Source organism: Camelus dromedarius, chromosome 30 (genome assembly GCF_036321535.1).
Source record: "Camelus dromedarius isolate mCamDro1 chromosome 30, mCamDro1.pat, whole genome shotgun sequence".
NCBI lineage: Eukaryota > Metazoa > Chordata > Mammalia > Artiodactyla > Camelidae > Camelus > Camelus dromedarius.
In genome coordinates, this window is record NC_087465.1 from 11,830,475 (window position 1) to 11,846,007 (window position 15,533).

The 15,533-nt window shown below is 44.0% G+C and overlaps 1 protein-coding gene across 1 annotated transcript; it reads right to left on the reverse strand.

Moving 5' to 3' along the window:
• Positions 1-401: 401 nt before the first annotated feature.
• PRDM14 (PR/SET domain 14) lies at positions 402-15,054 on the reverse strand. Its single transcript, XM_010997561.3, has 8 exons — positions 14,992-15,054; positions 13,899-14,622; positions 13,225-13,278; positions 12,972-13,129; positions 11,506-11,776; positions 7,206-7,408; positions 4,280-4,381; positions 402-655 (listed from the first exon to the last, which is right to left on the reverse strand). Exons 2-8 carry the CDS (start codon positions 14,596-14,598, stop codon positions 431-433), a joined length of 1,713 nt encoding a protein of 570 aa, XP_010995863.1. The 5' UTR covers positions 14,599-14,622; positions 14,992-15,054; the 3' UTR covers positions 402-430.
• Positions 15,055-15,533: the final 479 nt, after the last annotated feature.

Consider the following 15,533-nt stretch of genomic DNA (forward strand, 5'->3'; position numbering starts at 1 on the left):
CTATCAAGAAATATAACAGGGGATGGCTACAGGCATATTATAATCAGGGACCTGAGGCAAATAGTAGAGAAAAAGCCTCCTTTTTTTTCCCTCATGTAATCAAAAGACTCTACTCCTAGTCCCTGAAATGAAATACAGTCCCTCTCAGGGTTGATGTTGAGTTTCCAGACCTTGAAGCCCTATTAGCAGTCAGCTTTCACAATTTCTAGTTGAATTCACCAAAACTCCATTCTTTTAAGAAACTGTGAAAAACATTTCTGCAAACGCTGCTAAAACCACAGTTAGTAAACCTGGTAAATTCTGCTAATTGGTCAGTTCCATCATTCTGTTTCTCATCTCAATATAACTATCATTTTTTCACAAGACACAGCCATACACAAGAAATATCAAGAAAGAAATACAAAGACATTGTCCTCAAACTCTCAGAGGGCTAGCAGTCTTCATGAAACCTCACGTGGGAGTAGAAGGCGTCTTGATCTGCGAAGGTTTTCCCACAGATGCCACAGAAGCAGTCATCCTCCCTGTGTGAGCGTCGGACGTGGCTGTCGTGGGCAGCATGGGACGCGAAAGGCTTGCCACAGTACTTGCACTTGAAGGGCTTCTCCCCGGAGTGCTGCCTGATGTGTGTGCGGAGTATACTGGAGGCAGAAAACTTCTGCAGAGAACAGAAAGCAGCAGAAAAAGTAAACTTTCATTAGCTGGACAACCAATTAGTCAGAGGGGTTGATGTCATTGTCACTGATGCTTCTGTCACCCCTGAGTTCTCCAACCAAGGAACCTTCGGCTTTAATGCCACAGAGCACTCTTGGTCATCAGGAGCTGCCTTAATACAAAAGGACATGACTGCTGTATTGTTCTGGCTGATTTTGAGTAGCCCTGGTTAGAACAGTGGCTCTCCAGTGGCCAAGACTACCTGGGGGTCTAGTCAAAAATGCAGACTGACCACCTTACCCACGAAGCATCCTGCTAAGTATACTCTTTGGGGTAATAAGGAAACTGCATTTAAGCAAGCAGGTCTTTGTATTACTATTATTATTGAAGTATAGTCTATTCACAGTGTTGTTAATTTCTGGTGTACAGTACAGTAATTCATTTCTACATATATATATTCCTTTTCATGTTCTTTTTCATTATAGGCCATTACAAGGTATTGAATTTAGTTCCTGGTGCTGCACAGTAGGACCTTATTGTTTAAGCAAGCAGTTCTGATGCAAGTGATCCCAGGATCACACTTCAAGATAAACTGCATTACAGAAGGAGTACTTAATACTGGCCAATGTCTTTGCATAAATCAGTAATTATTGGTTTCTTTCTTCTTTTTCTTAACTTAAACATTTTGAGATAATTGTAGGTCCACGTGCAGTTAGAAGGAACAATACAGATTCTATATACCCTTTACCCAGTTTCCCCAATGGTTATATCTTACTAAACTGTAGGACAACATCCCAACCAGGATACTGACATTGATAGAGTCAAGATACAGGGAGGGTGTAGCTCAGTAGTAGAGTGTGTACTTAGCAGGCATGAGTCCTGGCTTCAATCCCTAGAACCGCTATTATGAATAAATAAATAAACCTAACTACCTCTCCCTCCCCCCCCAAATAAAATAACTTAATTTAAAAAAGATACAGAACATTTCCATCATAAGGACCCTCAAGGGTCCTCAAAATAAAAAGAAAAAAAAAATAATCTGGACAGCCCAAGGCCTCAGCTGTCGCACGCATCAGAGCCCATTGCTGTAGGTAGCCCGAGGCTGGCTTTGGGAACCGCACTACAGGTGAGGCGTCAACCAACAGCAGATAGCAAAGGAGCTGTAGCAAAGCAGAGGTCAAGGCAGACAGATTGGAGGGCGAGAGGAAAGGAAGATGGCAGACAATTTACAGGGAGAAGTGCAAGAAATGCCACGTGTTTACCAAGCTCATTTGCCAATCACAGAAAAGCAGAACTTATCCATTTTCAAAGGGAAAATAAGTATCTCCATGGCTACCAAAAAACAGAGGAGGGGAGGGGACAGATGGGCATAGCCTCCCACTCTGACTGTTTTCTTAAGCCAGGGCAACCACTAATCTGTTCTCCATTTTTAAAATTTTACTATTTCAAGAATGTTATGCACGTGAAGGTACAGTATGTAACCTTCTGGGATTGGCTGTTCTCACTCAGGATGATTCTCTGTAGATTCACTGAGGCTGTTCTGCGTACAATAGCTCACCCTTTTTCATGGCCGAGTAGTCCACAGTGTGGAAGTCTACAGTTCATTAGTCACTTACCCATTGAAAGACTTCTGGGTTATTTTCAGTTTGGGGCTTTTATGAATAAAGCTGCTATTAAGGTTTTTGTGTGAATGCATAAACCTTCGTTTTTCTGGGGTAAGTGCCCAGGAGAGCAATTGCTGCATTGTATGGCAGTTACAAGTTTAATTTTTAAAGAAACTGTCAAACAGTTTTCTGGAATGGCTGTACCATTTTCAATTCCTAAGCACTTTGCTGTTTTTATGTATCTTTTTAAAAAATTTTTTTTGAAGTAAAGTCAGTTTACAATGTTGTGTTAATTTCTGGTGTACAGCACAGTGATTCAATTATGTATATACGCATATATTCTTTTTCATATTCTTTTCTATTTACATATCTTTTCTTTGCTACTTTTTTCTTTCCCTTACTTACAACCTTTCCCCTAATTCATTTCAATACTCTGCTCTGACCTTTGTCATTTTCAAGTATTTATTAGAGATGTGATGATTCTGTTTTGGGGGTCCATTGACAGTGATACAAAACATCAGGTTAAACCACTGACCTTGGATGTGGGGGGCTAGGAGAGAAGCACTTGACATTGGGGTGTCCCGGACACATGTGGGGTTGGGCCACTGCTCAGTCAGGAGCACAGAGGGTGCTTGCCTAGAACACCCAGACAAGGACAATCTCCATCTGCTTAAGTAACAGGAGTCTAATATGTAAGTCAGAATGCCAGACAGCTCTTTCTGACCCCAAGTGCATGCAGTTCCCTCTTCAGACACCTCTCATCCCCAGGTTAGCTACAAGTCCGAAGTGAGGATCAGAATTAGAATGCCAGAAACAGGAAGGGTGGTGGGCTGTTTTGACGTTGCTCCTGGAATCCTGCAGGAGACCATTTATCCGCCAGGGCAAACAGCTCGTTCACACAGATCCAGGGCCACCTTCCTCATGTTTGTGCTGGCTCCAAAGGGGCTGGCTATGTCTCAGCCCCATTCTGCCACACTGATTATTTCCATTCTATTGACACAGCTTCTTTGGTAGTACTCGTTTCCCTAAGCCTGGTAGACTTTTACTCCTGCTTTGTTCCTGTCTGGGAGGTTTAGAGGTCACCCTAAGGGAACCTAGATTCCTTTGATGACTTCATTATTAAAAAAAAAGTAAATGACTCAGTGATAGAATCAGCAAGTTCCAGTGCTACCCATCAGGACCTTCTGCAGTGATGGAAATGATCTGTATCTGTGCTATCCAATACGGTGGTCACCAGCCACCAAGAGTGGGGCTGTTGAGCACCTGGAATGTTGCCAGTGCAACCAAGCTACTAAATGTTCAATTTTACCTCATTTTTATTAAGTTAAATAGCCACAAATGGTTAATGGCTAACTATACATTAGGTAGCACAGATGTATTATCACCAAAATAGTACGTGAAGTGTTTTGGTATTTTTTAAAAACATGGTCAAAATGTTGTTTCTAGCCCTGCAACCCCTAACCACTTATTTGTCTCTTCATTCTTGTAACTCAACATTCTGTATAACGAAGATTAGATGCCACTTCAGCTATATTGTTCTGGAAACTCAGATTAGCAGCGTTTAAGAGTCTATGCTCTGAAATACTACATGATCATGTCTGCTGTCATCAGGCTCCTGTAAATTTAGGGTCTATTTCATTATACACCCCCAAATGCCCACTGGCAATAGGAAGTTGTATCTGACCATTGTAAGCAAACATGAGTATATCTGGGATTGGAAATGGGAACTGGGCTGACAATGAACTAATTTACCAAGAACTCATCATAAGACAGGCTTTATGCTCCAAATTCTTATCCATGGATACCCAAACAGGGCTCAAGACAGATGTTTTCTTTGTGTGTGTTTGTGTGTGGGGTAATTAGATTTCTTTCCTTCTTTCTTAGTGGGGGTACTGGGGATTGAACCCAGGACCCCGTGCATGTTAAGCACAGGCACTCCACTAAGCTATGCCCTCTCGCTCAAGACAGATCTTTTAAAAGAAAGTTCCATTTAAAACACTTAAAAAAGAGAAGGCTTCATTTACCTTTGTACAATACACACACTGGTAGGGTCTGTCTCCAGAATGGACTCTTACGTGTTTGTTTAGGCTTGAAGATTGAGAGAAACATTTCCCACACGTAGAACACTAAGGCAAAAAAGAAAAACAGAGCTGAAATCACACCTGCCCTTAACAAGTTAACGTCCCCATTCTGTTCACCTGGGGGAGACTGTGTTTCTTCTGTGTGCATCTGCAGGCAGAGGATAGAGCAGATCCAGGCTGAGGGTCTGGTAGGCAGGAGAAAGCCCACCCAGGACGGCAGAGAAGGCTCCGGCAGCTCGGGCTCTGCTCCAGAGCCGTCTCCATGCTGTGACTTCAGGCAATTCATCTGAAGTCTTGGGATGTTAGCTGCTTCAGGTGTGAAACATGGGCACTGGACAGGATCACGGTGATAGCAAGGGGCCTGAATTTGTCCTGCTCTGTCAACAAATAGCTGTGTGACCAGAACAAATCAGTTAAACTTGAACTCTTTGTTTCCCGATCTTCCTCATGGGCAAAATACCTGCTCTGCCTTCCTCACAAGGCTGGAAGTGAACTGCAAGCCCCTAGCAATTTATTCAAGTATTCATGGAGAACCGACTATGTGCTCAACACTTTGCTAGAGACAAGGAGAAAAACCTTGTAGGGTGGGGACAAATATATAGACCAACATGGTGATGCAGGTGACAGGTGATTCAGGATATGTACCTATAAAAAAAGGGTAACGTTTTGGAGGTCCACTGAGAGGCGGTGGTAGAGTCACTTGCTGTAAACAGTTCAAGTCATTTCTCTGTGCTCTTGACCCTGAAGACTCCTATTGGATCTTTTCAGGAATTCTGAACCAGATAAAGGAAACTATGGTGTTTCCATGCCTTGCTCCCCAGGTGTGTTAATGGGCACAAATGGGAGACTGGGTCTTTTTGGATGGTGGGAATTTGGGGTGAATATAAAAGTCTCCTTTAATTCTTCTGTACTACTTGAAGTTTAATAATGAGCGTGTATTATCATTACTAAAGCAAAAGAAGTCAGATGTTGAGTTAATATTGGAAAAAGAACAGCTCAATTATAGAAGAGAAGCAATTAGAACATGAAAACTGTTATTGGAAATTAAAAATGAACAACAACAAAAGTATAGATAGAAATGCTGGGGGAAGGAAATAGTTCAGTGGTAGAGTATGTGCTTAGCATGCACAAGGTCCTGGGTTCAATCCCCCTTACCTCCATTAAAAATAAATATATAAACCTAATTACTCCCCCGCCAAAAAAACATTTTTTTAATGCTGTATATGTTATGAACTCAGCGGACTGCTGAAGACTGAATACATGACGTAAAAAATAAGATTGGGGAATTCTCAGAGAACGCTAATAAAAAAAATCAAAAGTTAAGCACAGGGAGGTAGATTCAACTTAACATCTGGCCAAAAGGAATTTCAGGAGAGAATAAAGGTCTGGAAGGCAGATAAAAACAAAGGAAAGAACAAGAAAATTCCTTTGAGCTGAGGAATTGTACCTTCAGGTGGAAAGAATATTTTGCCTTCCACTGATTACAAAGCAGGAGAAAAAAAAGAAATTTTTTTCTAAAATTTAATTTAATTTTCTAAAATCTAATTTAACACATTCTACTAAAATTTCAGAACTCTGAAGATAAAGAACAATTTTCCCAAAGCAGAAAACTGACTACAAAGAAACAAGAACCAAATTAGCATCAAATGATAGAAGAAAATGAAATGATGTTTTGAAATTTCTAAGGGAAAATTATTTCTATCTGAAATTCTATATCCAGCCAAATTATCAAAGACGTATGTATGTAAGTAAAGTACCCTCAGACAAAGGACTCAGAAAATTTTTCACTATGCATCCTAAAAGATGATTCCTTGAAGGTAAAACAGGGTTTTTCACCGTTGGTTGTACACCCAGCATCTTCGAACATTTTAAATCAGTAATTTTTTCTCTTTCAGAAACTGGGATTTGTGAATCATTTCTCTGAAGTTCTGCATGTCTGTTTTACTTGAGCTTCTTTTTTTCAAATTAAATCAAATGTTTTCTTTGGGGCTCTGGCAGAAATTAAATATATTTTATCTCCTTGAAAGTTAAGTACTCAAACTAAAGTATATGAAATAAAGAAAACTAAAAGAGAATTAAAAATGTTAAGCAGTAAAGATAAGAAAAGAGAAAAACCTCAACCCTCTGAAGGTGCAGTCGGTGCCCTGCGAAATTCAGGCTGAGATGTTGCCAGACCAGCTCAAGCTCCAGCTCAGGACAGAATTCCTGCCAGAGAGTTGCAACCCAACGTGACATGGTATTTACAGTCATGATAAGGGGCCAGTCCACTCAGGACTCAGGGAGACTCTGCAAAGAGAAGATACTAAAGAACTCTTGGGAACACAGAGTATAAGAGGACCCAGCCTTTTAAAACTACTCTCCCTCCACTCTCCCCTAAAAACAACTCCTCTCTTGAAGTCCGAGTCATTTCACGTCACTACTTCCAGTTTCCATCCCTTCCCCATCATTCCTGTCACCTCTCAACCTCCTGGTCTGCAGTCCCCCAGGAACCCACAGTTCCTCTCCTCGAACTCCAAACCAAGACCCACCATTGTCCATGCTGTTTAGGCAAATGATCCAAATAACATCCTAGTAGACATTTCTTGACCTGACTCAGACACCCCTTTTCTGTATTCTACTTTTATCAAAAACCAAAGCAAAACAAAAACTAATCTCGTAGCTTCTGATTTTTTTTTTTTTGGTGTGGCGGGGTGGTAATTAGGTATTTATTTATTTCTAGAGGAGGTGCTGGGAATTGAACCCAGGATCTTGTGCATGCTAAGCACCAGGCGTTGAATCCTAGCAACTTGCACCAGGAGGCCGTGTGTGTGTGTGTATGTGTGTGTGTGTCCGTGTCTGTGTGCGCGCTCTTTGCTGCTCTGATTCCTACCTTGTGAGGCCGGTGCTTCTCATGAACATGAAGGATGTGGACCCGGAGCCGGTCTCTCTTCTCAAAGGATCGGTTGCACAAGGAACAGGGAAATTTCCTGTCACCCTTGTCCACGCACGGGGTGTACTTGACGTGCTTGTCTCTGTAATACTTGTAGGTAAATACTCTGTCACACCGCTCACATCTGTAACCTTCCGTAGACTCTGTGAAGCACAGGGAGGAGTGTCAGCTACCTTCCCTTATTTTTATTTTCAAGGCGATTGTTAAAAAAACCTTTTATTACAGGAAATTTAAAACACATACCAAAGTCAAAATAGTAGAATAAAACTGAAAAAGGGGAAAAAAATTAAAAAAGAATAAACCCTCATATGTCCAAACACCAAGCTTTGACAATGACCATTCATGTCATTTCGCTCCATAATGGATTCTTTTCATCAATTATCATTTGGTTCATAAACATCTCAAATGGTAATCTTGAAAAGATAATGAGATGTGCTTTTAAAAAAGCATAACCTTAATGCCGTTGTCATAAATAGTCAACCCTTATTCCTTAATAGAAATACATATATATTTACATATGCACACGTCTATTTGTTTAATTATAAACAGTTTGTCAGTTTGTTCAACGTAGGGTTCAACACCTACATTTTTTCCACGGTTGCTGTCTTTTCAATCTCTTCATCTATAGATTCTCCTTTTCTTTTGTTCCCTGAAATGTATTTGCTGAAGAAGCCCTTCCTCTAGCTGTATGTAAGAGCAGGTCCACCCTACAGTTCTTGAACACACTCCTGACTGGCCTGTGTTACAAGGTTCATAGCCCAAATACCTACTACATTTGCCCCTTTCAGATCAGCCTGAGCTACAAGTTCAAGGAAGTCCACCCAGGACCATGATGGCACCCACAGCTTCTCTCCAGGCTTCACAAGTTACTGTTCTATTTGACCCCACTGAAAGTTTTAGGCACCTTTTTAGCCTAAAGGTCACTGCTCTGAACTTTTGGGGAAGATTCCAGAACTAGAATCTTTATGTATAGAGCAAGGATGACAATAACTTGCCTTCCCAAATACATAGGGTTGTTCCGATGATTAATTTAATATTAACAGCAAGTTCTTACCCACAAGTGATACTGTCACTGAATGAGACAGGACTGAGAAAGGTAAATCTGTTTCAGTGGAGGCAGTGGGGGAGAGGTTAGAGAGGATGCAGCCGACCCTAGCAAAGGAGGTGCCAGGTTCAGGGGTGTCTATGTGTTGAGGGGTGGGAAGAGGACCAGAGCCACCTACGAAAGCATCCCTGCTGAGGACACTCTGGATTCCAGGGGATAAAGTGGCTTTGACTGAATGCATCACTGGAACCTCATTGTCTGGCCCCAGGGAGGGAGAGAAGGACCAGGAGTGAGTATGTGCAAGTGTGTAGGTGGAAATCTTTTTAGTTAATGGCAGGACAGCAGGGAAGCCATCCATCGGGAGCTTTGTTAGTTGATAACTATGTCCCAGGCACTTTTAACAGGTGGCCATGAAAATAAATCATTTTATTAAGTAAATAACCAGGAAAGCAACCACTGACCCCAGGATGATCCACTGCCCAGTTCCGTCTGCCGCTTTCATTGAGGTGCTAATGCTTTCGGAATCCCCCTGCTGGGATGGTTTTTGCTTGGAGCTAGAATTTTCATTGGTTAGAAATACCTGGCCTTCCTGCTTCCTGGGGAGAGAGGGGAGTCTACAACACTGGGTCAGCAATCTTTACAAATCAAAGCACAAAAGCACACCAGAATTCAGAATGACGGCTCAACAGTAAATCTGCATAAGAACCACCACTGAGGCAGAAATGACACACAGCACCCTCACTAATTAGGCTTCAGCTGCCTGTTTTCTGCTCAAGTCTTTGGAAATTTATCTTAATCAAATTTTACCCTGTTTCCTTTCTTCCTCCCTCCCTCCCATCTCAATCTTTTTAGCCCAGGGTTTCTCAATACTGAAAATGAAGCTTTCTGCCCCACCACAAACACAACATTCAGAGTTTGGTAAGAGCCATGTTCACATTCCACACCTCGAGCCCCCAAAACACACACTCCTCAGGCTTGCAAACTCAAATAACCCGCCCACATAGGGCCCAGGCCCTTCCCTCCCAATCAAGACCATAAAGGAGGCTCCCATCAAATGTCACCAAAAGCCTTTGGGTGGGGGGGAAGGCCTTTCTTTTGTGAGGACAGAGGAATTTTGATTTTTCTTTCCTTTTTATCCTCTCCCAAAACATTCCTATTAACAGAAAACAAACGAATTCATCCATTAGTCTTCCCAACAAATTAAGTTGTTTACAAGTTCTCTGCTACAAATTAGCCTAAATACGTACCCCCGTTAACAGAGCCAATATGCACTGAACGTGGTTTAGAAGTAACCACGCAACCAACCGCTGGCAGGGGATTTTTTCCACTTATCATTAAAAGCCCTCATCCCTGTTACTTATGATTGTGATCTCTGCATATTATTCCATGTTAATATATCATCATTTACCTAGTAATTATTCTACTATTGGGCATTTAGGTTGTTCGTGATTTTTCCCTAATATGGATGACGCTGTATTAAAAATCCTTGTGGACAAAGCTTTTCCTTTTGGACTATTTCCTGAAGATAAATTTCCAAAAAAAGTATTACTGATACACTGAAGGTCATGATCATTTTAATAGCTCTGACACATAGTGTTAAATAATTTTTGAAAAGGATAATGATTGTATTTTGTGAGTTATTAAGCATGATAATAAGCATTTTTCTCAAATCTATTTTTCACTTTTATTTCAAAAGTGATTGCTACATTTTTGGAAGTGACTAAAAAGACTTACTTGGCTTTTTGTGAACTGTGAACCCAACTGTGAACCCCATGGACTCAAGAGAATCCTGCCATCTCAGCCCCACCACCATCCCATCCCACCCACATGTTGGGGCAGTGGGATGACAGTTCACCAGAACAATTAGACAGGCCCTCATAATTTGGCCTCTGGAAACAGACTGTTCATTATTCACCTCCTAACCCCTGGTGAACCCGTCCTTGCCTTTGGCTTCACTATTCCTGGAGCCTGGACTGCCTTTCCTCTCCATGCCTAACGTATCTCTTATTTCATCTCAGCCTTAAGCAGCTTCTTCCAGTTTAGTTGCAATGTCTTTCTCCATTCAACACACATGGGGAGCCAGGAACAGGGGATATTAAGGTGTTCAGGGTTGTCTCCTGCCCTGTGGGTCTCACTCTAACAGGGAGACATGCATGTAGACCATCGCTGCAGTATGTGATGAATGCAATTCACATTTTCTTTTACATGCTACTTATGACATTTGTTATAACCTAATGAAGTGGTCTTCGATCTGACTACACATATTACAGTGATTTGCATTTGTCTTGTCCCACCTTGGAGACCAGTGGTTCCCAAGCTTTTGTGGATATAAAAATCAATCGCTCAGAGAGCTTTTTTAAAATGCAAATTCCAGAGGCTCATTCCCAAGGAGTGGGTTGGTGGTCCTCTAGCTCCCTGCTACTAAGATATGGTCCAGGGACCAGCAGCATCCCCTGGAAGCATGATAAAAATGCAGACTCTCAGGTTCCAACCTTGAATGAAAATCTGCATCTTCCCAAGATCCCCAGGTATTCCAAGCCACATAAAACTTGAGAGTGAAGGTCTAGCTCTATGCTTCTGAAAGCTGACTGAAGAAATACATTTTCTGTTTGAGACCCAGCACACCCATATCCATTTAAATCAAAAATATCATCAAACAATGCTTACTTAAGCTCTGAGATTCACATCAGTATCTTCTATTCTATTTTATTCTTTGTTTTTTCTCTCTTCTTCAATGCTGGTCTCTACCACCAAATCGATTTCCCAACCCATTAAGATACCGCAACCCTCCACTCGAAAAACACTGCTCCAAAGCTTTGACTTCATGGGCTGTGTAAGCCTCAGCAGAGATGCAGCAGAATCTGGCTCACCTAAGGCAGAGGCTGCATCCGTCTAAATCACTTGTATTTTATTCTCTGAGAGGGGTCGGGGGTAAAAGGAAAGATATCGTCATGAACAGAAGTAGCTTCAGCATCTGGATTTCCTCAGCTTTGGAAAGATGATGGCATCTTCCTCCAGCTGGGTGAGGCCTGCCTGGTTAGAGACACTCTCCTCGGTTTTGTCTCCTGCACTGGCCTTTGTTGGGGAAGAAACTCCACAAGCAAGTGGAGAAGCTGCAGGAACATTGTGCTGGGGAAAGAGCTCAGTCCTTCCACTAACAGGGCCTCACTGGGTGAGGCAAAGGTGTGCACTCACCTTCAGAGGGCTCGGACGCCTGCATCCCCTCCTTTATGACCTGCAGACTCACAGGAATGTCCAGAAACTTCTCGTAGCAGTCTCCGTACCACACCAAGAGCTCTTGGTTCTGGTGGATCTCCCTGCAGCTTTCGTAAAATATCTGTCCTTGACACTGCACTGCCACTAGGTTCTGCTCTGTGGGGAAACGGGCACAGTTGACGTAGGACATCCAGTTCCCCGCACCTCCTTTTCCATCAATAAAGTGGCTCAAATGACCATCTTCAAAGATCTAAATGAAATAAAACACAAAGTTTGGAATGAATATATTTTTGGTCTGACCTATAAAATCAACTTTACTTATTAAAATTTTATAATTCTTCTAAAAAATTTGTTTATTTTTAAAATTGAAGTATAGTCAGTTGACAATGTTGTGTCAATTTCTGGTATACAGCGTAATGTTTCAGTCATACATACATATTCCTTTTCATGTTCTTTTTTGTTACAGGTTACTACAAGATATTGAATATAGTTCCCTGTGCTATACAGTAAAAATTTATAATACAAATCTCACACTTGACCCACTAAATATATTTATTATTAATATTATTAAGCCTAAATACATTTATTAACTTAAAAATATCTCTGCAGGTGATACGATATTTTTAAAAGATTCTTACTTTTATCACTTTCTTGATTTCCAAATTTCTAAGCAGATTTTAAATTTCACAAACACAGGTAAGGGAAACAAGAAGTTACATTTAATTCCACCACTTAAAGACAACTGATTAGTTTTGTATTTTATCCCAACTTAGTTTTCATGTGTATTGGGAGCCATAACTAAAAAAAAATTTAGTTATTTATTTTTTAATTTTAATTTTGATGGAGCCATAATTTAATTCTTTCTCTGCTGTTGGCAATTCTACCAACACCAATGTTCTATTATTACTAACAAACCTGTGAAGTCCGAATTTCAGATTGTTTTCCTAAACTATATTCCTCGAAGTAGAAATTCAGGGGGAGGGGGGCAATCTGATACATTCTGAAAAACTGCAGTTCTACCAGCATGCCTCATGCACAGTCAAGAGTATCAGTTTTTAAAAATCCTCAAATAACATCAAAAATTTTAAATCTGGTTTTCATCCCTTTGGTATATTCTTAGCATCACTAATATTTAAAGCATTTGGTTTTGTCTATAAATGTAACCCAATGTGTTAATTGTTTAAATGTATATTACGGCTCATCTTTAGATGAAAATGCCTTAAGGCCCCGCAGAATTCCTGGAATCCATGCAGAGGTGCTATCCTCCCCTGGGCTGGTCGTCTGCCTTTCCTTCCTTTTATATTGCAAAACAAGCAGCATAGTTAGCAGATTGCTGCCCAGAGTGTCCCCTCTCTCAGGCCCAGACTCTCCCAGAGGAGCAGAGAAGGTTTTTCCCCACGCGCCTCCCTCCCCACTTTCCACCAACCCACCAGAAACACATTTACCTCCCACATCAGAGAATTGTCTCCATCCGTCTTGACCTCGCTGGCGTTGACCACTTTGCCCTGAAAGGGCCCAAACCTGACTCCTTTGGCAACCAGGCTACTGCAGAACACACCGAAGTGTGCGACTTCACCAAACACGGTCTGCTGGAGGCAGAGACCTAGGGCGAGCCCAGGGCAGGAAAGAAAGCCAGTGAGGAGACTGCCTGCATTTATTTGTTCGGGAAAAGAGAAGCAAGCCAGGAGCCCTGCCTACCTTCTGGCAGCTGAAGGGAGTCGCTATCCAGAGTCTGAGGAAGAGAATCAGACCCTAGAATAAGACAGGGTTAAATTTTTATTTTTTGATAAAATGTACTATGAAATGCTTTCATCCAGCAGTTTCCCCCCCCCACTCCCCAGAGCTCACCATTACCCTGCATTTAATGTTTACCTATCCTTTCTATTTTTCCTGCTCCTTTTGCATATACAGTTTCTCATTTGAGACTCAGGACAATCCTAGTTGGTTCTGTTGTAAATTAATTCCTTTTGCAAATTTAAGTACCTCGACAATCAGAGATAATGCTGATTTTGTCGAAGGTCAGAAGGCTGAGCTGAGACTCCCATTGTGAACTGCCTGAGGCTCTCTCTCATTGACATACCTGGTACATCCTGGTCGAATCTGAGCCCGCCCAATACGCCCACTTCATGGCCCATTTCTCTCCTCACCCTACTTCTCACAAAACTACCAGGAGCCATGCAGTTTTGCAAATAGGGCCTCGGGGGTGAGCCCCGCCATCCCAGGTACATCCTCTGATGGAAGCACATACACTCCCCTTCAGTACTTGCACAGCTTCAGATCCACTTAAAGTGCCCCTTCCCCCTCCTGTCCCCAGCTCAATTTCCATCCGACCCTACACCCAACTCCTGGATCACGAGGAGGACTGCCTTTACCAGAGCTGTCTGCGGGGACCAGGAGGCCCGAAATCGCATGGTGCAGGAGGGCTGAGGGCTGAGGGCTGGGAATGACTCCGTATAGAACTAAGTCCAGGTCTTCCAGGCTGAAGTGGTAACGGTGAGATGCCTTCCCCTCTTGGTTCACGAGTTTGGGGCCATCCTCAGAGAGCTCGCTGCGAGAGCAAGATAACAGCTGGGAGGTCTTCGGCCTCTCAGGCAACAGGGAAGCATCCGCAGGGGGCGGCGGAATTAAACTTTCAAGTCCCCAGCATTGGCCACTGTCGCTACGGCAGCCAATGTGGCCCAAGTCTTCACTGGTGGCGCCCGTAAACTCGGGACCGCTGTTCAGGAAGTGCGGCACCTCGCCGGGCAGGTGGGGAATGGGGTACCACGTCGGCAGCTTGCTGTACCAGGGCAGGTCGTAAAGCGGCTCCCTCTGCAGGGCCAGGCCGGGGCTCAGCAAGGGAGGCGCGGGCCGGAAGGCTAAGGGGGGCACAGCCGGGGACGCAGACAAGGCCTCCAGCGGCCGGAAAGGTCGGAAACCCTCCTCCGCAGCGGTTAGGGTGCTCCCGTAGGGGCCACAGCGCGGGAAAGGCGTGTAGTAGGCGGCCAGGTGTTGAGGGCTGCTCTGGAGCCTGTCGGGCGGGTAGCACACTTTGTCCAGGGCTCCGGCCTCACCTGGCGGCCGCAGAGCCATCCCCGGCCACAGCACGCGGCGGGTCTGCGGAAAAACAAGCGCGGCGGAGTGAGGGGCGCGGGCCGCTGAGGCCCGGCTCCTGCTGGCCTAGCATTCACCATCCAAAGCAGTCCTGGGTCGAAGGGAATTAGATAAACTTCTCACTTCGATCCCGCAAGCCCTACCCCACAAACGAAACAAAAACAGCAATAAAAACAAACATCCCCCCCCCCCCAAAACCCAAACGAAAATCTGCCAGGATTCTGCCAGACTCCAAGTTCCTGGTAAGCGTTGCCTTGGCTTTCCCTCTCCAAACACTGTTTGACCAAGCACCGTGGTTTCCAACACCCGCTCTCTACATCCGCCCCAAACCCGGCTCCTGCAAAATCCTTTCCAGCTCCCTCTTGCACCTACTTCTCAGTCCAGAAAATCCTCTTTTGTAGGATGGGTCGCAGCCGCGGGGCCTTCCCACTCCCGGCGCTACTGGGTCCCTAGCAGGGAGGGGAGAGCCAAGGGCCCGGGTCGGATCGAGCAGAAGATGCGCCCCACCCCCCGCCCGGGGGCAGGTCTGGGGAGGCAGCCCCGCCGCGAGGCCGGGGTGTGACCTCGTGGACTTAGGCGGTCCGAGCTAAGAGGAGGACGCCACCTTCGGCTCCCCTCCGAGCTCTGCAGCCATCTCCAGTTCCCCACGTGGGTTGAGTCCCGCCACATCTCCCAAGTCCCTGGGGAAACTCGTTACCCCATCCATGGGCTTAGGGGACCTGGAGTTTGCCTCTCGGGAGCAAGCGAGGATGAGCCCCAGGCCAGGCGGTAGAGAGCAGACTCTGGCTCCTGAGCCGCCGCGGCCCCCACCCCGAAAGGATGGCGTTTTAATGGGCAGAAGTTCACCAAGGCTGGGAGATGGAATCCCGCAGGGTCGGCGGGTCTTGAGGAGAAGATCAATGAGCCCAATAAGG

Excerpts from the sequence above, each read along its gene's own strand:
- PRDM14 (XM_010997561.3), bottom strand. The coding sequence starts at position 14,598 with ATGGCTCTGCGGCCGCCAGGTGAGGCCGGAGCCCTGGACAAAGTGTGC. Across the intron at positions 13,279-13,898 it reads GGTCCCCGCAGACAGCTCTG|GGTCTGATTCTCTTCCTCAG; the intron begins GTAAAGGCAGTC and ends GTCTTATTCTAG. Across the intron at positions 7,409-11,505 it reads GGCGTCCGAGCCCTCTGAAG|AGTCTACGGAAGGTTACAGA; the intron begins GTGAGTGCACAC and ends TGTGCTTCACAG.